This window comes from Xiphias gladius, chromosome 9 (assembly GCF_016859285.1).
Source record: "Xiphias gladius isolate SHS-SW01 ecotype Sanya breed wild chromosome 9, ASM1685928v1, whole genome shotgun sequence".
Classification (NCBI taxonomy): Eukaryota; Metazoa; Chordata; class Actinopteri; order Istiophoriformes; family Xiphiidae; genus Xiphias; species Xiphias gladius.
Genome location: NC_053408.1, coordinates 6,531,150 through 6,557,499, shown reverse-complemented (window position 1 = coordinate 6,557,499; position 26,350 = coordinate 6,531,150). Strand labels below are relative to the sequence as shown.

General features: G+C 40.9%; 1 protein-coding gene across 2 annotated transcripts in view; it reads right to left on the bottom strand.

Moving 5' to 3' along the window:
• The window catches only part of ttyh2 (tweety family member 2), a 55,895-nt gene that overhangs the window by 11,490 nt on the left and 18,055 nt on the right, over positions 1 to 26,350 (bottom strand). For both annotated transcript variants that reach the window (XM_040136114.1, XM_040136113.1), the window contains exons 3-6: positions 21,480 to 21,591; positions 11,478 to 11,698; positions 7,671 to 7,766; positions 1,582 to 1,654 (exon numbers count right to left, since the gene is read on the bottom strand). In XM_040136114.1, the coding sequence (XP_039992048.1) occupies positions 1,582 to 1,654; positions 7,671 to 7,766; positions 11,478 to 11,698; positions 21,480 to 21,591 (502 nt within the window). The remainder of the gene's footprint in view (positions 1 to 1,581; positions 1,655 to 7,670; positions 7,767 to 11,477; positions 11,699 to 21,479; positions 21,592 to 26,350) is intronic.

The window sequence follows — 26,350 nt, the reverse complement described above, 5'->3', positions numbered from 1 at the left end:
TAAACTCCTGAAAGGGCCACCCTTCAGCCAAACTCTCAACATTTTATGGTAGGTAACTAATGGCTGGATTGCCGTGATTTGTTTTGGATATTTGTGATGTACCCTAGAAAAGGAACCCCTTTTGATTTCGGTCATCCCATTGCCTGTCCTATAGCCTGATCTTTACACCACTTTTCCAGCTGCACACACCATACGTCATAGTGTAGCAGGCTAACTGAACGGTGAATCATCTGTGTGTCGTTTGCTGAAAAGTTCTATAGTTTGTAGTGTGTTAGCATTGCTTGCTTGCAGGAGTTTGGACACTAAGTATTGATATCAAAGGCCTCCACCAGGATTTCAACCAATGTAGACAGAAGAGACTGGAGAATTGTAAGGAAGACCCTAAACTGGTAGATGTAAAAGGAAGATGACACTGGAGACTAACGTGTTGTAACTGATCACACCTTCTGCTGCTTTCTACCCAATGCTCATTATCTCTAACTTAAATTCACCCATGTTAACAACAATTCTTTGAAGCCCCGAGTCAAAAAACAACATCCGACAACAAACCCGAGAAAAATAGCACACATGCCCGAGGCAGGTGAGTCAAATACCAGTGCTCATCCATCTCATATTCGTTCTTTGAAATGCTTCTCTCTATTTTCACACATCACAACGATTCTTCACCTCTAGGTCATGCAAACATTTGCGTGTCTTTGCTGTGGGACCATAATAGAGCAAAAGACTGAAATTATTCACCAATTCAGTACGATAAGCTTTAATGCAGCAATTGGATTCCTGTCGTCATAAGCCTTGACTTTGAATCAACATATTCAGGCTTGCGTAATGATGCTTACATGGTGTGGGCTTGGGAATTTTGCTCTTTTACTGGTCTATTTTTAGAGGTGTGCCGTCACACCATTAGAGGTGTGACAGCAGAGATCAAAAGCGCATGAGGTGACGGGAAGACAAACTATGATCAGAAAACCTTGAGATTGGGCAATGGGGGGTGCTAATACCTTTTAAGATGACACTGCATAGCGGCATGGGCTCTTTGTAGCTCACTCACATTTAACAAAGAATAATTAAAACTCAGGTTAAAAAAATGATCAAGGCTAGAGAGGCTAGAAAGACCCCTTGATTAGCAGCTATGCAACAATTTTAAATGAACAGACTCCACTTAAATGCGGTTTGTTGCACGGTGCCACATTCAAATGCATTTTATGTTAAAAGTTTTCATTAAAAAAGCCTCACCTTTGTACCTGAGACTGTACAGAAGGTGGAAAAACCTTTAACTAATGTGATGTTCAGATAGTTGCTACCTTTCCTCATTTACTGACACCATGCAAATGTTTTTTTTAAAGCAAGTATGTACACATGCATGTATATACACATAAGAACATATGGCACCGCATGAATACATCGTATAATCATCTCTCCTCCCCTACCCCAACACCGTGAAAGACATTTATCGAGTGCAGTGCGCGTCTGGTTAAAGCAGTTTATCATCACTGTCAGGCATGATAAGAATTGATGGAAGACCACTTTATGCCAGTTTATATTGGGTCAAACAGCCAGATGAGAGGAGGTGAAGCAGCTCACCACAGCCGTGGCCAGCTCAGCTCCCAGAGATGTCCAGCTCAGGACCAGTGTCAGCACCCCAAACACCATCATCCTGCAGAGACAAAAAGACACAGCGAGGTCACAGTCCAACTCACTACAATAATCACTGAATCAAATGCAGGTTAACCGGAGCTTCAACAACCAGGACTTGATGGCTTGATAACGCTTGCCATTTATCCAAATGAAGTAAACCTTGGCATTTTTCCAACTGAAACACAATGATTGATGATTTACCTCACTTATCCCAATGTGCAGTAAGTTCTTTCCAGTAATTTGTATTGATTACAAGGGGACGCTATTCATTTCTTAAATCGCATCGTTAGAAAACCAGGAGAGTAGCTAAGGTTCGACATTTAAGCCTGCAAAACTGAAACAAGCCGTAAACACAAAACAAAAATCACCTTTTAGATTGATATTGGCAAACCCGTTAGTAAACAGCTGCCTTTTTTCTCATACGGAGCAACATTAGCATTCACTTAAAGCTGTGTCGGTGCCCATGTAATGAATGTAAGCGCACTCTCTTTTAGCTCTGTTCCACGGTCCACCAACGGAAAATATCTGGCTCTTTAGCTGCTAAATGCTCCGCTATGTTCAGCAGCTAGCACTAACTTTGTCTGCCTGGCACTTGGTGCTGGACAGGTAGCTAATAGTGTTTTTATTAAACAGCCTTTTTGATGAATAAAGCTGCCTGCTGCTCCCTAAAAAGACAAAGAGTCACACAAATGGTGGGCCCTGGACACTATAAAAGTTCTGTAGAGCTGAGGAAAATTGCAAGTGGTCGTATGATCCAATGTTATTATAAAAATATCTCTTAGAGCCGCTCCAAGTTGGTCTTTTCATAAGAAGAAATAACATGCTTTAAGATACAGGACAAATTCTATAGTACATACTGATGAGAAATGCATGGACAAGGTCAAACCCAAAGAAAAAAAAGTGGAATGTTGCAGTTAGTATAGTTTCCAGCATCCTACAGAGGGAATACAGTGACGCAAATGGAATTGTTTTCAAATTGGCTTTTGCTATTGAAAGGAAACAGCATGAGCCTCGAGGGGGCAGGAGTGGTGATCTCACAGGCCTGTCATCAGCAGAGCGAGTCGGAGGTCATGTTTATTTCTGTGGGAGTTGATTCTGCAGCCTCAATATACAGCTGCAACAGCGTCCAAGCAGCAGAGCATATCCACTCCGTTGGCCTACATTTCGATTACAGCCCCCTGTGTGGACGGCTGTTTCCTGCACCCGTGAGGTTATAAAAAAATTTGCTTTTACTTTACAGAGGGCTCCTTCCCTGATGATCTCATAGTATCAGAAAATGACATCGGAGACGTGTAAAATGAAATGAAGATAGATTTGAAGATTTGGGCGTCTATTTCTGCATGCAGGGGGAGCAGTTATGTGCCTGTCTGTGTGTATTCAGTAAGATAAAAGATCAATACCCATTAAAAGATGAACACTGGTCCTATCATAGATCAGCTCTCATTAGGTGAAATGATCTCCAGACAATCCAGTCATCTCCTGTTGATTTGACCACGGTGGAGCTTTGGATTTTCCCCTTACAGAATGCCACCGCTGTTTAAATATAATTTGTATATGCATGTCCAGGCTTAGCACCAGCCTGTTCATCTTCATAATGTTCTCCAGCTCCACGGCTAATCCAATTCACAATGTGCAGTGAAGATACTGAGTGAGCTCCTAACACTGAAGCCACCTCTTCTATGCCTCTTCCTTTATCTTTTTTGCATTTCTCACTTTCTCTATTCCCTTAGCCCTCTCTCCCATATCTTTTCTCTGCCTTCCGCCTCCCTTTTTATCAGTTTTTCAAGCAGGACTGTCTCCCCCCTTCCTTCTGATACAAAGCCCTCACCAAGCCCTGACACTTAACGGGTAAATAGTTACAGTAGGTAGGAGAGAAAGGCTACACAGAGTCTGAAAATTATTTGTTTTCATTTTTCTGTTTACACATACATATGTCTGTGGAAGTGGTTCCCAATCTAACCAATGGGTCAGGGTTGTCAAAGCAGTCCCCATAGAAATTTGAGGGATCCCAAGATGATCAAAGGGATAGGAAGAGAAGTCTGTTAAACAAAATCATGTTTTTTTGTTGGGCTTCTTTCTGATTTACGCTTTTTTCTTTTGAAATATTGAAAACTTTCATCTCATCAGGCTTCTAAAAATCCTTCAAATAAAACTATCCGAGCAGAAAAAGTTCCTCTTTGGTAGAACTGGTCACAACTTATGTAAACACTAAGGCTATTAGCTATAATGTGAGGCACAAGAAGAAACGGCTTTTTTTTTTTAAAGGATCATGAGTTAAAAAGGTTGGGGACTACTGGCCTGTGTGTCTGCCAGGTCATGCATTTTTATTTGTTGCTGTGGGGTGGACAATACTGGACTGTGTGAGCTTCTTTAAACAACCACGACACAGTGTGACCGGGCAAATGGGAGCGGTGCCCTCTGATCGCCCCTTCAGTGCCAGCAGGTCACATTCCAACCAAGCAAGACTGCATTCAGTGGTGTGCTCTGGTGGGCAAAGGGGACTCACTAAGCTCCACAGAATAGCAACAAATCGAGTGTAAACCGAGCACATCGAGTGAAAAAGTCACAGAGGCCAATGAGCAGGGCAGATCATACTAGCAAATGCACTCACCGTGGATGAGGTCAAGTCACTCTGAATCCAATCAGTGTGGGAAGTAGATTTTCTTCTCAAGTGAAAAACAACCAGACTCCTTCACCGTAAACCACTGTTATAATCACATCTTTCTCTCAAGTACTAATTTTGGCTTCGGCCTTGTGACTGTCATTTCAGGCAATGACGGCTGTGGCTCTGTTATAGCGGGTCGTCCACTAAACGGAAGGTCGGTGGTCGATCCCCGGCTCCTCCATTCCTTTGGCAAGATACTGAGCCTAAATTACCCTGATGGCTATGGGTGTGTGTGCAAATGGGTGAACGTGGCATGCAGTGTAAAGCCCTTTGAGTGGTCGATAAGACTAGAGACGTGCTATATAAGTGCAGTCCATTTACCATTTACCGATAGTGGCTAACTTAGAATGCACCTCATTATACCGTCTCTCTGTGTCTTGAGCATCTCATAACAGCTTTCTCACAGAACGTGGCTTTGATGTGCAGAATTTCTTAACTATCAAGATAACACTTAACACTTGGCCTTCACTGAATTATTGAGTTTTCCTCTCCCAAGCTAACTGCCTTTCCTCAACATCACAGTTCTCGTGATGTGACCATATCTTTGTGATATATATTTATATATGGTCACATCTTTGTGATGTGACCCTATATTGACTATATTGACAAAACATACCTACATGGGGCTAAAAGTTGGACCGACCAATGTGACCGGAAAATGTCGACTCAGTTGTTGTAGACGACCCCCCCCTTTTTTTTTCAAATACTTTTTAGGGCATCGCAAGTGTTAACTGGATTATGTTCACTTGCAACTTTTTTGAGTTTAAGAAACGCTATTTTGCTGCAGGGATTGAGTTGGGGTGGACCGTAGGCGTACAAAGCATGGGGCAGCAAAGACCAGCGTTTGCATCCTGACTCCCCCCATGTGACAAGGCCTAGGCAACAAAAGCTTTGGTTAAAGTTATGGAAAAATTTGTTTAATGGTAATAAAGGAAACACTTTCTGGTCTCATGCTTCCAATCACTGTTGAATTCTTAATCCAGACCACAAAAAGATAACAATAAAAAACGTTAATCAGGCCATGTCATGCAGGGACAAATGAAATTTGTTGTCGGTGAACATTTGGCAGACATGGTAATTAAAAGCATGTCCTCATTATATTGATAAAAGCGTAGTTCAGGGAGCAGTACGTTTTTTTCTCAAAACATATTTACTGTTGCAAATAAGTCGTATATAAGACTCATTTCAAAAAGACATTATTGCCTGAGCGGGATTCTGTTGAGACTTGTAGTCTTCTTGACTTTTATCTTAAACAGTTCATTCATCTGGTTTCAAACTGACAATACTTTCATTGAGAAAGCAAATATCCGATCAGGAAGCTTAGCTGCACAAGTGGAAAACTAGTTGCTGAACTCAGCTGCCATTTCCTCAGGCTGATAGAGTGTTAGTGAGCTGGCACTTAAGACATTCAAGGTTACCTGAACAGTTTTGGCTTTCCCTTTAAAACTGTTTTATTACTTTCTACACAGAGATTATATTACCACTTGCTTCCTCCAGGCAGTAAATATATAAATTTTTCTTCTTTCCTTGTTAATGCCGTGATTTAGTTTCATTGCGATTTAAGCAGATCTCATTGATATGCTAGGTCTGTGGATATCACATGTGGGTGTGTCTCCTTGTTTAAGCTGTTACTGTGTCTCACGCTAAAACAGAGTCAGCTAGAAGCATCAGAAAGAGTCGGTAGGCCCCCGGAGTGTAATCTCCTCGCAAATGCCTCCAACCACTTCCACTCTGCTGGAAGAGAGCATCCCTTGGAGGGGCAGACACTCTTGACACTGACTCATCTTGTTTGTGCAAAGGGGTGGGGGTGGGTTGAAGTGGGGGTGGGTTTCTGGCTCGTAGGGCCAGTTTAGCGCCACTCACACCCTGGACTGACTGACCGAGAGAGACAGAGTGACGCTTGGCTGGATAAATGGAGGCTTGGGTGTATTTCATGCTCCATGGAAGCTCCTTTAAAGCAGGAAGAAAAGAAAAGAAAAAAAAAAAACACACCCCAGTAAAGATGGACACACATTAGCTATATATGCTATAAGGAGATTCAATGAAAGCAGAGGTACTGCTTGTGAATATACAGTATACTGTACGTACAGTTCAGTATTTGTGTGTAATGTATTATCAGCTGTAATATCATCTTTCAGTACAACATGTATTACCATGTGTGTGTTTTTTATGACATAATGCTGACATCCCAACATCCTGTGTTCATTGAAATTTCTTTCAGCTCTTAGTGCCTCCATTTAAAAGGCCAAAACAACTCTTCCTATCTAAAGAGCATTGTGATATAATAATGATCATTATTATTATCACTAATAATTTTTCTTATGCCATGTTTGCCTGTTTTAACATACACTGACGGTCTTTATATTATATATATAAAAACCACAATATATATAATAACATAAAATCAATAAAATATTAATTGCAAAAAAAAAGGCCTAAAAATACAAAGCTAAATAATTAATCACACGCCATACAAGGCTCTGGAGACACGGTACATTGGTTCTGATGTCGAATTTTAGTCATGTCTGAAGCCATTTAAAGCAGGTCTAGTGTTAAGCTGGAATAACAGTTTTCAGGAAGTTATAGTGATAACATCAAATGGCTTCGCTTGCATCTCTCCACAGCTCTCAAATCCAATTTGTAGAGCAAAGCTATTGAGACGGCAACACTCTGAGCAAGCTCAGCCTACCGCTGGCAATGCTAAAAGGCAAATGGGGCAAAAATAACAGGGCTATTCGGGCGGAGTTTGCACAAGTACATGATCTAATACTTAGCTGCCTTGTTCACAGGCAATTTCCGAAGGGAAGAGAAGTAACTTCTGCCTCAAGCTCCCTCTGTCTACACCAACTCATACTAATTCATCTTATCCTTTTAAATACAAATGATCTTCATCAGGATAACGAGGTGAGAGTGTGTTTAACTGCCCCATAGGTGGTAGAAACTCCAGTTTTTGAAAGTTTTAGTCTTTGAGAATGTACAATGAATAATCTAGTGGCTGATTTGGAGAAGTGAGCATTGTTTTATAATGTGCATATTCAGTTCAGTGTTGTAACATCTGGAGAAGTAATAGAATCTGTAGCAGCTGCTGCAGCACTAATGTGACAAAAACAAAATTAATGTATTTTGTTCCTTTCATGTCTCCCAGTGAGCTCTGATTTACTTAGTCCGCTAATCTGCCAATCCACCTCTTCTCTCATCAGTTCTGCCCCTGCCTCTTCAATCTTTGTCTTTCCTTCCCGTTGTGTGGGATGGGGAAAAAACATTAAAAAAAAACCACAAAAATGGAACAGATTTCTACTTTTCATGGTAAACAAAAAAGCAGCTTGTGCCTTTGTAAATAGCTCAGTTTTACAGGGCATATTAGACTCACGTGGTGAGCAGCCAGCGAGACTGCTTGGCCAGGCCCAGACAGGCCAGCAGGCAGATGATCAGGTCCAGGATGAGGAGCAGCAGGTAGGTGAGCCACCTGCAGAGACAGACAGAGACAGAAAATTAAACTGCTGCTGATGAATTTGGGTCTTGGCAAAGCATGGAGAGTTTTGTTGGGGAAATTATGGTTACTGCAACCCTAAAATTTATTTTGCAGTTTTTGCCAGAATTCCTATTGGTAAAAAACATTGCACTCAAACGGTGTGTCTATCTGTGTGAGCTGCCAACGTTAGCATGCCCTGCTGACTAGCTTACTAGACAGCAGGGACAAATAAGGTTAGAATAGTAACCTCACTTTCAAAGCCACGTTATGCTAAGAAAAGTCCTGTTCAGGACCGTCACATGCACTGTGTGAGAACCAAGATGCTATACCAGAGTTTGGGCTAATGTTATTGGCTCTGACCTACAGCTTTTGAAAAATAATTTGAAAAATAAAGCATAAAACTAACCTCTGTGTTCCTTGTCCAAGTATATATTTCTATATTAAGCATCAATATCGGATTATTTTAAAATTTAAGGACATTTTAATCACATTTTTAATCATACTACTAAGGCTGACTAGCCACCATGCAAAACAAGAAAAACGCTGTTCTACTACATTGATTACTGGCTCTTGTCATCATGTTACAACCATCAAGTGCGTATCTAAGGCCCTTTTACATGGTTCTGGTTTTAAAACGAGTCAGCCGGAAGCATAAACATGTGTCAGCTGGAGACGGTGTTTTATGCTAACGCACAGAGTTTGTGGTAATTAGCTAGCTAACTGAAGCTAATAGAATCTGCTAGCAACAGTCGTCATTTCAGCTGAAAAAAAAATCAATGGTTGTCAGCTACAAATGATGAGCCTGTTTTTGTTTATTTTGTTGTAAAATCAAATACCAACTGTTTCAAAATACTTATTCACTTTTGCGTAGTAAACCTGCCCCTGTTATCATTGTAAAGCACCCTACGTGCCATGCTTTAATAGAGAGGCGTAGCAACGGTAACAAAGCGGTTTGGAGAGTTAGAAACTGACAGAAACGATGGCCAAACCTACACAAATAAGATTCACGTTGTAAAAACACAGAATTGTAGAGCTCTTTTGACTTTTTGAGAAAACAAGTAGGCGTCAGAAACCAAAAGGCGGGAGTTTCCCCACTTGTTTTTCACCTCAACGGGCACATGCAATAGCTGTCATTTGAAGCACATATGAGTGTGTGTTCGTGCTTGGGGGTGTACTGTACTCCCGCCCAGTACTGCCCTCCTCAGTGTATCCATCTGTTACGTGAGCTGTGGTCAGTTTGTGACTGGACGCAGCGAGCCCTGTACAGATGGTTAATAATGAATGGAATCAAATCCATATGGCTGAATGTTTTATGTTGTGAAAAAAAAAAAAACTGACTGGGGAGGCAGCTATATCACCTTTTCACCCTGAACTAGTAATCTATACATCTAATTAAAGTTGCTTCATTTTTTCCTTTCATCTCCTCCAATTACCATCATCTATTCATTTCCATCAGTGTTCATCTTCCTCTCTTTCCCCATCATTCCTCCTGCACTCATCCGTCCAACATCGCTTTGTACTTGCCATCAATCTGGCTCCATCACTCTACAGAATCCTTCCCACATCTCCCCCATCCCTCATGCTCTCCTCTATGTTTCTCTTTATTCTTCCTTCTCTCATCCAGTCTCTTTAATCTCTCTGCTCTCCCTCTCTCTTTCGCTTTCAGCCCCTTTCCTCTCCTCTGCCCTTCTCTCCCTTGCCACCACCTCCTTGCGATTTCTTTCTCGTTTCTTCTTTCCCCTTCTTGGCAGGGTACGGCAAAAGAAGCTGGGACATCAGCATGCACATGGAGGCTCTTGGATGTCGCTGTCACCGTGTGTGTCTGTGTTATCTAAATCTAATTGTGAGCGAGTACAGCATTGAGGCATGTGAGGATGGGGTAGGTTACATGAACGTATAATAGAAAAGCACTTTTCTTTAAGAAATTGTGTTGGACAGCTGAGTGCTGTTCCAAATGCGCTAGCTTCATTTTAAAAGGCTGATAATGACAACGTGACAAAAACCTCCCTCGCGTAGAGCTCAGAGGTCACTGTCATCTAAATATTAGCTCCATGTAAATCTGTGAGGGCTGGTAAAAATAGTAGGGAGGCAGATGTTTGTCCAACCTTGGACTTCAGTATCAGGTTGAAAAATGGCTTGTTTTCCGCCCAGGGCAGATCTCTTTAGCAGCAATATGTGACTCAATTTATGTTAGATTTCTCCTGTCTGGGCAGCAACAAATCACAAAGTAGGGGTGTAATACAATCACAGCAACCCTTAATTGAGACAAAGGATCTGTTTGAACAAATGAAATAGGCTTGTATGGTACCCTCATTAGTAAATCTAGATTTAGGAACTATTTATAGCTAAAATTTTAAAAACGTAGTGATGTTGTCAACATCAAACACTGAAAGAAAATTTAGATTTAAGAAGTAATAAAAATAGCTAAAACTGCTAGCTATTGGCCACTATTAAAAGAAATGTGGAAACATTCCTGGAATGAATGATGGTCTGTGTTAGCTATCTGCATTTTTTATGACTGAGCTAAAAAAGTAAACAAAATATTTCCGAGCGAGTACACTGAAGATAGACAGTCAGCACTGACCCAACAACTCCCTAATAGGTCCAATGAAACACATGGGAAACTATTTGCTGGGGTGAGGCAGTGATAATTAGTCCATTAACATCTTACAATGCCTGGCGGTCAGCTCTCGGTCTGCCTGCACTATTAGTGTGACGCTATGCGCGGTATTGAATTATCGGAAAAGCGGAGTCGTCACATTACGGATCAATACAAACACACCAGCCTGTCTGTTCCTGCTGACTCCACATAAATAACCACTGAGCCTACACAAGGGCAAAAAAAAAAAAAAAAAAGGCCATGGGTCTGTTTCTGCTCTAAGATGACAAGACTATGAGTCTAACAGTAATGTGACAAAGTCTTGCATAGTAGTTCTCAATATTCTGTAGTTGTTACTGCCCTGTATCATTCGGGTCTATGCAGGGTAGATGCGGATGCACACAAGTGGGTGATACACACATGCAACCACATTATTTCATCGCATCCACTGAATATCGTGTGATATATTCAGGTCATAACACGCAGAATGAAAAAAACTACACACATATTATCTGTTCAACTGTGTGTTCAACTGATAAATTGCTCAGTAATTGCAGCTATAAAAAGAAGCATATTATAAATCTATATTATACACTTCACCGAGATGCAAGATACACTTATATTACAGGTATATCTTGCATCTCTAAGAAGTATATATATCCATATTTTGTAATTGTAACTGTAATGTTCATAAACCTGTGATATGTCACTCCTGGCTGATCAAATACCTCCTTCCCTTATGCTTAGATGCCTTCTCCACAATTAACTAGCACCACTATGGTTGGCGTTGTATGAAGAATTATTAATAACTATGTTAATAAAGCTGTTCTCTACTCATTTGCATTTCAGAAATGCATATATACATTTTTGCCTCCCACAACATTCTGGGTGCACTATATTAAAAAAATCCATGGCAAAAGTAAACAACATTTTAAGCTTGGGTGAAATTTCACTTGGAGGGGGGTGTTTTTGGCGGTTTTCTCCCCCTGCTAAACTAGAAACCCGCACAATGGGGGACAACACCAGCGCTGTGCGTGAACAGAGCCCCTGGCCACCCTTGTAGCCTACTGTAAAAGCCAGACACAGTGTATTTCTCCGTTACTCACCTGTAGTACTCTACGTTTGCCGTTTGATCAGCGATGGATGCCAGGTTCACTTTAGCCTCCTCCCAGTCAGGCAGGCCCAGCAGCTGTTTGATCACGTTGTCAGCCATCTGCTGCATGAACTGCAGGGTCTGCACGTAGTCGCCCCGCGTGGCAAAGATCTCGTCCAGCCTCGCGAGGTGCTGGTGCAAGCTGCTCTTCATGCCGCCCATGGTGCCAGTAACCTGTAGGGTGCAAGGGGAGAGGAGGGGGGTTGAGATGAAAGGTATAGCAGTGCTGCGGTAGGGAGAGGAGTACCAAGCCAGAAAGTCAGAGTATCATTGTAGAATAAAAACATGTATATATGAAAAGAAATTACATTACATGAAAGTTTTTGCCTAATAGGTTGATAAAAGTGAGCTTGGGGATGTAAGATTACGCGAATGAACCAAAAACTTTTTCTTCCACTATTGAGCAAGAAACTCATAATCGTGAAGTGATTACTACATAGATATTATGTTTGTAGTCTTGCCATCAACTCCAAGAAATATCATCAGCAACTTTTAACTCAGTTTCTTTACATTCATTTTATTATACTTGTTTCCTGGTTATGATGCTCAGTTCTGAACAGTTGTGAATTGTTCATCATCACAGAGGTGAAAGATGTCTAAATATAGAAGTTTTCTGTTGCTTGAAGCGAGGCACTCAACCAGCCAGTCAACTGCTGCTCTTGTGGAGCTATTCAGTGGTTGCACTGGAAGAGTCATGGGGAAACAGCTGTGTTAGCAAGTGTAAATGTGTGAATGTGTGTGAGTGTGTGTGTGTGTGTGTGTGTGTGTGTGTGTGTGTGTGTCTGCGCAAGCTGCTTTTTCAGGTCAATTTTTCTATTTGTCCAGTAGCCTACTTCCGTTTATGAACAAATACCTGCAAAACAAATGACATTCCCATCAGCCTCAGCTGTACTTTGTGTTTAGCGCTAATTAGAGTAGCAAATGTTTGCATGCTAACACACTACACTAAGATGGTGTACGTAGCAAACGTTATACCTGCTTACATCAGCATTTTAGCATTGTCATTGTGAGCATGTCAAACATGCTGAAGTTAGCATTTAGCTCAATGCACTTCTCTGCTTCGGTTAAACCTCACAGAGCTGCTAGCATGGCTGTAAACTCTGAGTCTTGTTAAATGAAAACTTTTTCATTCAAAATAATAATTTATGCACTGATAAATAACAGGTACAATAGCTGGTGATTGCGTACCATTCTGGTAACTGTAACTCATGTTTTGCAAAGCTGCCAGTCGTGTAACATACCAGTCTGAGGAGATGATAATGTTTTTATATCCTCCACATTATAATCTAAATAATAAAGTATTGATAGACTTTTCTTATTGCTGAATACAGCACAGAATCTTGCTTGCGTTTGGGTGCTTTTGGTCAACTTTTACTCTTTTTCCCAAAGAAAAAAAAAAAAAAAAAAGCAGCCAAGGGTGAGATTAGCCTAAACACGAGGCTGGTCTGTGCTGCCAATCAGCAACACAGCACAGAGAGGGGACAGTGTGGGCGAGCTGGAGTAGTGAGTGTGGGTGTCGGTGAAGAGGTCCATTCTAAGTAAACAGTTCAGCTTGGAAAACAGCCAGAACTAGAGTGCCCAGAGGTGAAATAGTAGCTTTTCTGGTGCGGAGTGGAGTGTGGTATTCCACAACTGCTGTTGTTCTTAGTGATACCTCACTAATAGGACTGATACTTTGTTAACCTATTAAAGCCATGGAATTATATAGCTAATCCATACCGCAAGGGGAAATGTGATGTTCTAAGGCAAAGAACGAACAAACTAAGATAAATTCACTCATTTATTTTGATACATTCGATTTTTACCTCATCAGCCAAACAAAACAAGACCACATTACACAATATGTTTGGAGCAAATATCTCCTGTGCAGGCGCTACCCATTTCCTTTGGTTTAATTACTCTGTGCTTTGCTTAAAGGGAGAAGTTGTTTACAGGGAAAGACATCCTGCTATTTGATAATTAAAAAGGGTAATAAATGCTCTCATTCAGCTCTGGGTACTTGGCATTCACAAGAGAGACAACTCATATTGTTCCTGTGTTTGTTAGGGATGGGGTTTTGCTGGAGCTGAGACGAGGAGAGGTTGGGTGGAAGTAATTAGTTGGGTTTGCATTCAACGTGCGGCCCACACTAGACGGCCTGTGGAAAAACTGAGAGGAGGAGGACAGCTAAAACAAGGAGGAAAGAAAGAGAAAAGCCCTACATGCTGCTACACCTACAAAAATAGGTTTTCACAAATCATTCATTGAAGAGACTCATTCGTCAAAGTCAATTTTTCTTTCAACAAGTGAAAGATCGCAGATATTTTCAAACACAAATTATGTTTTTTGATAGAATGTCTCTAAGTGAGTGTTATTTTTACTGTTCAAGTGAAATGATTTATCTTAATGTGTGCTGTGACAATACAGATACAAAAGAAACTTAAAGGTAAATTAAAGTTAGACAAAAACATAAACTCTGACATTTTCAGATCATTTAGTGGCTCTTGTCTTGATTTCCTTGACTCTTTAATGAATTATATGTTTTTCTATTCTATCACTCGAAGGATAAAATGACGTATAAAATAGCTGAATATAATTAAATTACAGTATATATGTTTGGAAATAAACAAACGGTTTATCAATAAAAAAAGAAACAATAATCACTCGTGTCCAATATTTTAAATGATAAAATCATTTGTATTTCATATTTAATGCCACTATGAGCAGAATTTGAAAATTCCCTCTGCCGCCCTCAGTGGCAGTATCAAAAAAATACAGTGGATTAGAGACTGCTCCAAAACTGAGATTTGGCTCATTTTTCATCAAAAACTTTCAGAATAATCTGATACATGTTACAATCACATAAAAACCTGACATAATGACATTAATATTTTAAATGACGAAAAAAGAACCATACTGAATCAGCCATTGAGAGTCACAAGCATATACACATGCCTTTGGTGCTCTGTAGTTTGTTATCTGATCACTCATCGATATAGCTTCCTCTTCAGACTGAGTGGATGAAATCGTAGATTAGAAAGGCCTGTATCTGATCCTCGCTTCTTGTGCGAGAATCTCATCTAAAACGCTTGGGGACACACCCGATCCAGCTAATCTCTCCTTCGTCTTGGTCTGATCCTCACAGTTTAAGTGATCCACAACGATCGTGAAGATATGATTCCCACTCCCAGTCTTCTTCGGTCTTTATCTCAGTCTGATGTTCTGAGGGCATGGAAAGCATTCTCTGCCTCACATCTTTTCTAAACAAACAATTTGCAGCAGAATCTGTTTGCCGCAAAGCTATTTTACCGTGGGATATTCATTTCTGCATGCTGGAGGGTAAACAACAAACAAGAAGGCATAAGAAACCCTAATAAATGACATAACAGTGACAAAATGACAAATGGCCTTGGGCTGAAGCATTGACAATGCGCTGTCAAAATAACAAATGTAGATTCTTTTCCTTTAGGAAAAGGAAGAAAGATCAATGGGCATTATGTAAATGTTCTTGCTTACATGAGCGTGTATTTATTTGAAGACCCTAAGCAGTGTTGGGAGGGGTGGTATGGTAGCATAGTCTTACATCCTTTTCCTTGCCTCATTGGCTCTAATATCAAATGATAAAATATGATCCCTAATTACACAGAAAACCTTGGTATCTATGAATTTCTTGGGGCTGGTACCCAGCCTCCGAGAAAGTGATGCTTCAGATATGACTCTGGGAGCATGAAACAGAGAGCGACTGTAAAAGAAAGTTTTTAATTTAAGACTCCCAGAGAATGTCCATCTCTGAAATTTCACAAAATTGCTTATTTTCATGTGTCATGTTTTTTTTTTTAAAGTTGCGAATCACTCTCTAAAGAGAGATTAAGACTGAAGAAAACAGACTTCATGAACGAGTTCAGTTTTCATTTTGATAAGCTTTGGGTCACCAAAAGGGCATAACTTGAGACCTGCAATACAGTTTCTAAATGGCCAGCCAATTCCACACAACTGTCACATCATGGCTGCCACTCATTTCTCAGTCTATGAACTAATTTGGGCTCATTTTAGCTGTTGAGCAAGCATCCAAGAATCACTTCCACTATATTCTGTACTTGACCCCTAATCATTTGATAAATGAGGGCCACTGAGCATATTTGTTAAGGCTAAACAAAGGTTAAGATCCTTTTTTTCCTGCTCTAAATCATTGTCTTTGCTTGATGGTGGAGGGACTTTCTTCAATTAAAATTGAATGTGGGAGCTAGAGCGTGAAATGGAACATGGGTCTGAAGTGCCTCGGCAGCCCGGTCACCTCAGAGATAGAGACCATCTTCACTGCTGGGTAATGAAGCTCTGCAGAACATCTGTTTAAAAATATTTTTTTTCCTACCTCCTTTTTTCCTCTCAGATACTTGATGACCACAGAGCTCTAAAGGGGGTGTACTGCAGAGGGACTTGCAGGCGTTAATGGGTTTGTTGATGAAACACTGAGCAGGCATGAAGTCAAGGCTTTTGGAAAACAGGTGGCCAAAACAGTAGACTGTTATCCAAATGAAGGAAGTGAGACTGTGATTGTAAAAAAAAAAGGTTAGCTATAAGTACTGTGATACACAACCAGGTGAGAGCAGTTCAAGAAGTCTATGAATGTAGTTTGGTTCTTAAGGGAGCAAAAGTTCAAGACAGGAGGGGGATCTGAGCAGGAAGGGGTTTGGGTATTGAACTGACTTCTGGACCAGTGTCAGTACTTTCCCTTCAACTTTAAAAGACTGCCCATCCAGCCTTGCGTGACTTAGGAAGTCAACTAAAGTGTCCATTAGTCGTATCTCAACTGGATCGCACCAATCAACACACCTATTAAAAAATAAATCTGGATGTCAAAGAGATTTGGGGATTTGCAACCAGGGATAGCAGCTGTTGGACAAGTACTGTAATGGCCTAAATGTAAGATGGTATTTTTTTCTAAAAATTAGGTATGAGAAAGTGGGGTTTGTCTTATATTCAAGGACAAGACAATTACATGTTCATAACATCAGATATTCTTTTTGAATGGAGACAGCACGTTGTCTTCCACAGAGAGTTTTGGGGAGGGTTGTCTTATAGTAAAGGTCATCCTGTATTTGGGTCAATATGGTACTTTCTACTTCCTAAAGAACTGAGGAAACGTTTGTGTCTCTTCTCCTTAAATGTAAAATCATTTCTCTCTTTAGCAGACTCCTAAACTACCAATAATTGTGGGGTAGAGATGATGATGCCCTGGGCAGCTCTCTGTATATCTAGCTGCAGCTGCTAGATGTGTAGCTAATGCAGAAAGTGGGGAAATGATGAGGAGTCACATCCATACATGTATCAATTTTCCATCACTTTCTTATCCTGGTCTGGCTCATGGTGGCAGCCGGCTTTGCACGGTAGCCCAGATGTCCTTCTCCACAGAAACATCTTCCAGCTCTTTCTGGAGGTTCCCAAGGTATTGTATCTCCAAAAGGAGTTGCAACACCCTGTGAAGAAAACTCATTTCAGCCATTTGTGTACACAACTTTACTTTCACTATTCAAAGCTCATGAACATAGGTGAGCACTGGAACCTAAATCGATTGGTAAAGTAGGAGCTTCATCTTCAGACTCAGCTCCCCTTTTCACCACAGCAGTCTGCTGCAATACCCACATTAAGCTTCATTCATACATAAGGCTGACCACTTGTGCCCACGTGCATAGACTCCTCTAAAAGAGTTCCCACATGGGGACTGCATGACTCAGTTGGTCATCCTGGGCTGCTTGTGTTTTCTCCTACAAGTTTCTGATGCCAGTAGATTGTTTATAGTGAAGACAACATCAAGCAAGTTGAAAAAAGGCTCAGTAGTCTTCTCCTTTTCAGTAACATACATCTAGCAACGCCATTTCCACTGGAAACCTGAGTCCCATGTTCAGTAATAAAACAAGGCAGACCATCCCAGCATTGCCCATATCACAAAGTAAATGAAAAAATCCTCAAATCCTTTTAGGATTGTCATTTCTCAGAAATATATTTTCTGTACAAAAAACTGGTTCGGACTGTGAACATGCACATGACACAGAGCTTAGAAATTCCGACTCTCATTAAGGGCATCTGAACTCCCCCCTGAGTAGGTGGGATGGTCTGTATGGAGTTTGAATATTGTCTCTGTGTTTGTGTGAGATCACACCAAAGACAAGCAGGTTAAATATCAGATTCGTATGCGGAATAATGGGAAGTTATATTTCCGCTCCAACTATCTTTTGACTTCTTCTGTGAAAAAAAAAAAAGATCAGTATTTCAAATCATAAAATGTTTCCCTTACATTGTGAATAGCTTATTATTTTGTATTATTACAAAAAGCTTATTATGACAATGTTGTGGAAATGTGTATGTTTGTAATTATGTAGTGGGCCAACATCCAGACCATGTTTGAGCTCTGGCCAAATACTCATTGACTGACCCAGACATCCAAAGCTGGCTGCCAAAACCTCTCCCAACACCCATCTCCAAACAATAGAATTATTATTAGTGTGGCTAAACATTTCAAATGTCACATTAGTCCCATTACAGCATAGATAAAGCATTCCAGCTGGCCGGTGTCCAAATTTAACAGCTCTCTTCATGTTTTTTCGCAGAACTGTTTGAAAGTAAAGTCTCCAAAACGCACGTCGCTCAGTATGGTGTGCGAGTGCTTCGCTTAATTCACATTCTCACTAAGAAAGACAGTGTGTGTTTCTGTGCGAGTGTGTCTGAATGTGTGTGTTCATAAACCCATCATAAGCATATATTCCAGACTGTAACTAATCGACGTCTCAACAGTAGCCCAGAAAAAAGCTTCTACTGATAATGACACTAACTTCCTTCCTTCCCTCTCTTGCACACTGAGTCTTTAGAAGCTAACTCTCTTCTAAACTCTCTTGGAGCCAGGCTAAAAGGCATTTGTGAGGGCCAAAGGGCAGTGAAGCCTTCATTGTCAATGATTTCAATACCAATTTCAATCCCGACTCTGCCAATCAGACGAGCTAGCATTGCTCCTTGTTCTTCCCCATCAAAGGGCTTTGTCTCCTGAGCTCATGGTTGATTAGGTGGGGGGAGACTGGGAACCGTCTGTGGCACACTGGGCTCTTTGTCCTACTCAAGAACTAGACTCCTTAACAGTCTATAGCTGCTTGCAATGAACTCACTCATGCAAACACACACACACACACACACACACAGGCGAGCACACTCACACGCATTAGGCGCTAAAATAAAGGCCCCCATGTCCAATTATGTGATTGCACGAGTTCACACATCCCAGAGGAACACACCGACAAGCTTACACATGAGCTACATGTCAATGATTTCACTCCTTTTGCTAGTATGACTTTGAGACATGAACGTGGCTAAGCGCTTTACAAAATTAAAAGGAGACCATCAGTGAATATCAATTCATATATTCTATAAATTACAAAGAGATCTATCCCGCTGTATTAAGTTAAAACAAGTTTAACATGTGGTTATGCTGATAAAATGGATTAAATCAATACAGTTAACATTTTTATGGTCCCCATTAGCTGGTTAATGCACATCACGTGAGAACTAATCTCAACTGAAAATCTACAGCAGCTCTACTGATCTTCCAACATCAGTAGTCACAGGGGTCTTACATGTTTCCACTTTACATCATTTATAAAGTGCAACAATAAGTGCCAGACAGCTAAGAACTGCTCTCCATTAAAATCTGAGATAATTTTCCCTCATCTTCAGTGCAAGAAGTCCTAAAATGCCACCAAATGGTGCTGTAGTGAGTGTGCTGTGGGCTCTGTACCCTCTCAGCAAAGTTTTTATTACTGAGGCCATATTGAGTCAGCGCACTGTGTGGCTCACATACCACCACATTAATCTCCATTAACATAGATGGAGACTTAATCCCTTCTCTCCGACAGCAAGTCATCCAGGGTCTCTAACTGCACTGACACCATTGCGGGATCACCGCTGGTCACACACCACCGAAGAGACAACACACAGCTAAGGTTTACGAACATTACAGTCGTCAGCCTGTAATATGGAATAGGATATGTTATTATAAATAATGCCCTTCCTCACATTAAAATGAAAAGATTATGGTGTACTGTTTTGTTTTCTTAAATTTAACACTGACAAAAACGCTGAAATAATTTGGTAGAGTACAGGTAACAAAAACAACATGTGTCTACTGGAGCTGATTTGGCGTCTTTTAAGGCAAGTCAGTCTACACAAGTCTCAAGTCAAGTCTCAGGTCTATCTACACAAATCTCAAGTCAAACAATGAACGTCTCCAGTCAAATGTCAGGTCAAAAATTTCAAGGCAAGTCTCAACTTGGTCTATACGAGTTTCAATACAAGTTTCAGGTCAATCTACACAAGTCTCAAGTCAATACACAAAAGTCGGATTTGTAACTGCACAAGATTCAAGTCAAGCCTCAAGTGAATCTATACAAGTCTCAAGTCATTCTATGAAAGTCTCAGACAATCCACACGAGTACCAAGCCAATATACACAAGTCTCAAGGCAAGACTCATGTAAATCTGAACGGCTCTCAGTTCAGTCACAAGAGACCTTGAGGGCAAGTAAACGTTGAGTCTCAAATTATCATTTTTGTTACGTAAGTCTGTCTCAAGTCCAAGCCTCACGTCTCGAGTGTACAGCTCAGATGACTACACAGTACTGCCAAGTGAAACTGCTTGGCAGTACTCTCACTACTAATGTTGACAGGTAATTAACTTTAATATTACTTCAAAAACAACTTTTTTCAAAAACACTGGTGGGCAAAAAAACCAGAGGGAGAAAATATCCAACTGTTTTAACTTGCCTGCGTTTGACTTTTGACTGAAATTAGAAAAAATTCCTTGTAATTAATGTGAAATTTGCAACAGTGAGCTACACTTGGGTATCTGTGTGATGAGCGTCTCTAAGATGGGAAGTGAGGCAGATAAAAATAGAAAAAGGATCAGGCACATGTACCGAGCTAAAGTGGGCACAAGAAAGACACAGCACGGTTTCTTTGTTTCTGCTGAGGCCACAGCGGCTGAGAGAAGGTGGAGCAGCGAAGGGCGAGAGAGAGAGAGCGAGAGAGCGAGAGAGAGAGAGAGAGAGAGAGAGAGAGAGAGAGAGAGAGCGAGAGAGAGAGAGAGAGAGAGAGAGAGAGAGCGAGAGAGACAATGAGTTGTCTGGGAAAGAGTTGGGGGAAAGAGTTTTTGTATGGAGAGGCTGTCAGTTTCTGTGTAGTGGTAAAAAACCATAAAAATACTATAAAAACATTTAATGGCATACTATCCTGAGTCCTCTGGGCTTTCCTCCTGTCTTGTAGCGTGTTTGTGTGTGTCTCTAGGGGTTTGTATACAACATTTTTTGAAACATTCACTCCGAGCTGTTTGTTTCTACCTGGCTGGGTCCCTCATCTGTAGACTGCATGTGTTATGAAATATGACAAATTGAACCGAATGTTTTCAGGGTGTTTTTTTTTTGTTTTTTCAAACTAAAAACATGGTGTAGCTGAGACAGGTGACAAATTAAAGGAAAAGTCTGAATAGATGAGTGGAGAAACTTATCAAATGCGGATGCCTCCATGTCACTGAATGGTTTGCATGAGTATGAAAATGATGTGAATCATATGCCGTGGTCTTTGCAGTCACCAGATCTCAACCCAACTGAACACCTATGGGAGATTTTGGACCGGCGTGTTAGACAGCGCCCTCCACCACCTTCGTCAAAGAACCAAATGAGGGAACATCTTCTGGAAGAAAGGTGTTCATCCCTCAAGAGTCCACAGACTTGGAGAATCAATGTCGAGGCGCAGTAAAGCTGTTCTGGCGGCTCGTGTTGACCCAACCCCCTTACTAAGACCCTTTATGTTGGTTTTTCCTCTAATTCGTTGCCCGTCTGTAATTCGCACAGGGACACTATGCGGTATATGTGCGTGTTTATGTGTAGGAGATATTCATCATGTGACACTAACGTGTTGGGTCTGCGTTTCACCTACCAGACTGTCCACACCACCCAGCGTGTGATTGGCGTTGTACAGGGAGTAGGTCAACTGGTACACACCGTCGTTGGTCTCACTGTTGCCGTAGAAACCCACACCCACTGCGACGCTGCCGAGAGGAGAGGGACGGAGGGACAGGTGAGGCTTTGATAAATTAATGAGAGGAACAGAGTACGATAGCAGCACTGTTTGGCTTGTAAATCCTGTATGTCCAAGGTGACGTCCTTTTCAGTCACTGAATTCAAAGTTTGTCAGCTTCAAAGCCATTTTTAGAACACTTGCCAAATTAAAAAAATGAAACAACGGGAAAGTACCGATTTTCTGTCTGTTCCAAAACACTGTGTGATCCTGCGGTAGAAATATACTACCTCCGCGGAGTGTGGCACAACGGAGAACAGCACATGCACAACATTTTATGAATATTTCATGCCTCCCTTTTCGCTGGCATTTGGCCATTATCATAAAGCACTATCATCAATTCCTCCACAGCCCTGACTTTTGGAAACACAGGAAAAAAAAAAACAAAGGTAGCGAGGCATTTTGGGAAAATCCCTGAAAGGAGACAGAATTGTTATAGGGCATATCTCCTCCATTCAAAAGTTATTTCCAAACGGCATGATTGACTGTGGAATGCAAAAGACAGAGTTGTTGTGTGTGTGTGTGTGTACTGGGGGAGCATCTTGGAAACTTCGAACACAGTTTAGGTTGTGGGAGACATGATATCATTCATTCAGAGTTTGCAGTCCTTCCATAACATGTTTTTGTGCCCCGCATTTAAACACCATGTACAACTCAAAGACTGACTTGCTTCGTTTACTTTTTGTACAATGCGATAAAATATTGTTTTAATAAGCGCATAAAGATAAGTAATTGACACGGTATTCTGTGTGCAGCAAACCTACTTTTGATGGACATGTTTATCCAAACCTCAAAAAAACAAATATACTGTATCTATAGAGCACCGGAGCTGCTACACACTGTTTTGATTTCTGTGTTCACTTACGTAAACAGCACTCTTTGCACAAGAAATTACACAATACAGGGTTTTGGAATATGTGTGCATAATGCTAAATTGTTCTTACAGATTCAGTCATCCAAGGATTTAATTTGTTCAGCTGGCACATCAGCACAAACAAAATAACCACCAACATAAACACAAATTCTTAAACAGTATCTGCGAGCTTCGGCTATTCCCAAAGTGCTGTCATATTTTGCTGCCATATGAATGGATTTTAAAGCAGCTACACAAACTCTCTCTACAGAAACCCCACAAAAAGATCTGATGTATCAACATAACGTCTCATCGCATACTCTGAAGGCACAAGAATCTTCTGCAAACACAATGATGCCGATGGTAGACTGGCGAGTCTAGCTAGTGTAAAGAATTGAAGGTCACAGTTCACACCGCTAAACCAGAGCAGTAAAATGCCAGTGTTTTCCCACAGCATTTTATAGTAGAGGCAGCCAACCTCGCCTAAGACAAAAACAGCCTCTGCTAATTTCTGTAGGAAATTATTTCCCTGTCATGACATAAAACATTAATCTTCAGGGAAATTGGTTTCTAAATGACACAGCTTTTGTTTAGACCATCTCATAATAACTAAGAGATGGCGGAGGTCAAAACCTCTGCCGGCATATTTGCTTGAGGAAACTTTATACTCTGAGTCACCAGTTCATTAGCACACCTAGCTCAACTGGTGCAATTAAATACAACGGTCCTGCGGTAAATCCTACTTTTATGAAGTATTTAATGTTCAGAAGTGTTGACTCAGCTATACACTGGTGACAAGTCTCTGAACTCTGAATATTTCTCCAAAAAATATTCTGTCCAAGAAATTGCTCTAAAATCCCCAATAGATGTTCAACTGGGATCTGGTGACGTTCAAGGCCATAGCATGTGATTCATGTAATTTTCATACTCATCAAACCCTCTGCTTCAGTTTAAAAGCATCTGCAGTAATTGTTTCTCCACTCATTTATTCACCCCTTTATCACCCCTATGTGTGTGGTTACTTTGGCAGCTGCAGTTTGTGGAGCTGTGGAATTACATTGCATTATATCAATAGGTGTGTCTAATATTTTGTCCTCCCCGTTTCAATATGACACAATTCAGTTCAACAGCAGCACAAACCTATAGCCTCCAAAATGACCACGGAGATGAATCAATACACTGGACTCACAATGACAATTGTTACAGAGCTCTTGCGTAGGACTTCTTTGTCGTACAAGCACCTCAGTTTTGACATGATCAATGTCACTTGAGATAAACGGGGAGGAATAGTGCTTATCTGGGACCAATTTCACTCCCTAGAGTTGGGTAGACACAGTATACGGCTATTCGACTTGATTATCTATTATGAATTGGTATTTTATAACCTCATTAATTTTACAAGGTTTTATGAGTATGAGTTCTTCATCGCTTATCGAATATACCAGAATAACATCAGTACAGCATTCTCGAGACTGTCCTCCTGTAAAAAAACGAGCCCTTATGTCATCAGTGCACGCAGCTTATTACAACCAATAGTTAACGTTTTATTGTTAGGCGACATCTAGCGGCCATAGTAGTTATGAGGGGAGCAAAGGGGGAGGGTTTGGGGGTGGATGGATGGGTTGAGAAAAACACAGGACGTTCACACAGGAGACTGCCCATGTGAAACTGATCATCAGTCATCGTTGTTTCTTTTATCCATGGCCGTTCCTCAACCTTCACCACATGACGACGAAAGTCCTCTAACCTTAGGGAAGTCTTTATTTTAACCCAAACCATGATCTTTTCCTATACCTAACCAAATGGTTTTTGTTACCATGACCTGACAGAAGTCCAGTACGCCTGCTACTGGTACGCTCCTATGGGTGCTATCCGAGGGCAGGGACAAGTGACCTAGAATGTCGTTTAAGTCGGAGGACTTGTTGGCTTTCTCTGATCTCGCCGCATCCACTTATACTTATCTCCCCATCTGTTATCCATTATTTTTACCAAACTATTTCAACTGTTTATCAATTACTTTTAGTACCTACCACCATTTTCTAATGGATAAATCCATTACTTTTAGCTATTTCACCATTTATCATTAACATTACTTTTAAGTAACTATTTCAACTGTTTATCCTTTACTGTGAGGTGTCTATTTTAAACATGTATTCATTACTTTGAACTAACTATTTGAACTGTTTATCCAATACTTTTACCTATTTTTTTTGTCCAATTTTTTCTTTTGAACTGTATATCTGTTACTTTTGCCATCTATTTTAACCATTTATCCATCATGTTAAGCTAACCTTCACAACTTCTCAGCTTGCTTGCCAGTTTTCACAGGCTCACATGGTGTTCATGTGTTACTGCTGACTCAAAATGAAAATATGTTCTTATTCAAATTGGGATTTCTATTTTTTTTTTCTCAAATTAGTCGAGCTACTCCACAATCTTTCCGTTTCCCCAAGCAACTGCAAAAGTACGTCATGGGGTAAAGAACCCTGGTAAGGAATCGCTGGAATAAACCACCACTGTCCCATCACAAAATGTGCTCCAGATGAGGGCCAGGGGCAGGTCAGGCCAGTACCAAAGGCAAGGTAAGCAGGAGTCAGCCTGATTGAGACTTTGAGCAGTCTCCTTAACCTCGTGGCTCCCCCCGAATCCTCCCTGATGCTCTGGATAAGCATTAAGCAGAAAAGAGAGACTATAAATCCATGGTCAACGACGCTTCCTGCAATGTTCGTCTGGAATCAATTAAGTCTGGCAGAGCTAGCTGTGCAGCAGCGTGGCAGTGAATGCTGAGTGCAGGTGGGGCAAAATTATTTTCCTGATTAGTACAACAAGGATAGAGTCTCATTAACCAAACCCCTGCAGGTAAACCTCCCACTCGGCAGGTTATAAAATAACCGTCAGGGAGATCCATGAAGAAAGGGAGGAGGAAATATGTCAAAGAATGATAAAAGCATGAATAATACCATCAGTCTGGAGAGAGACAGGAAGTGACACATACAGACAATCCAAAAGACACGGACTGACGGAAAACCAAGCAAGTACTGCATACTCTATATAGGCCGAAAAGGGGGCGACAGTTTACAACAAATAATATGACACAAAAGCAGAGAGCACGACAGTGGGACACACACAGCAAGACAGAAGAAAACAGAAAACAACATTGGAGGTTTTGCCTTGCTTCATGTGCCCACATTTAATAATTTGCCACTGATGACAAAAATTGTGACTTCTATTGATGATGACGCAAATAGTGGTGCCTTTTGCTCTTCTTTTATCTCTGATCACGGAACTGCTAATGCCACAGAAGCAGAACAATGTATTGCATAAAAGCAGCCGGGACAAACATCGACTTCTTTGAACCATGAAAGTATTTTAAGAGTATAATCTAATTAGTATAAGGAAACTGGGAGGACAGAGAGACATGTGCAAAGAAAGAGAGTATTTCTCTTTTTCTACCCCTCCTCCTTCACTCCATCGGTCCTCCCAGTTCCCTTTGTGCTGCTGCTTGAAATATCTGTGGTCTAATTCAAAGAGAGAGAATATCATACATTTGAGTAAGAATGTACTGAGCAAAAGTCCAAACTGTCATACTGATAAATGACAAAGTGGATGACAGACAGTGAGGGGAATTTAGAAAAGGAACCTTCAGCCTGCAGCAGAAAAAAAGGCCTTCGGCTACTTTTAATAGACTTGGACATGTTTGAATATTTGAGATTTTGCCCCGGAATGGCAGCCATGACTCTCCTGAGTTGACAAATATAGACAGACGAATTTATACTTTACCCTGCCCTCCTCAAGCCTCAGCGAGGGCCACCCCAGAAATCCTCTTATTATGTAGCGGGCCTACAATATAAAACACAAATAGCTCCTTTCTGAATTT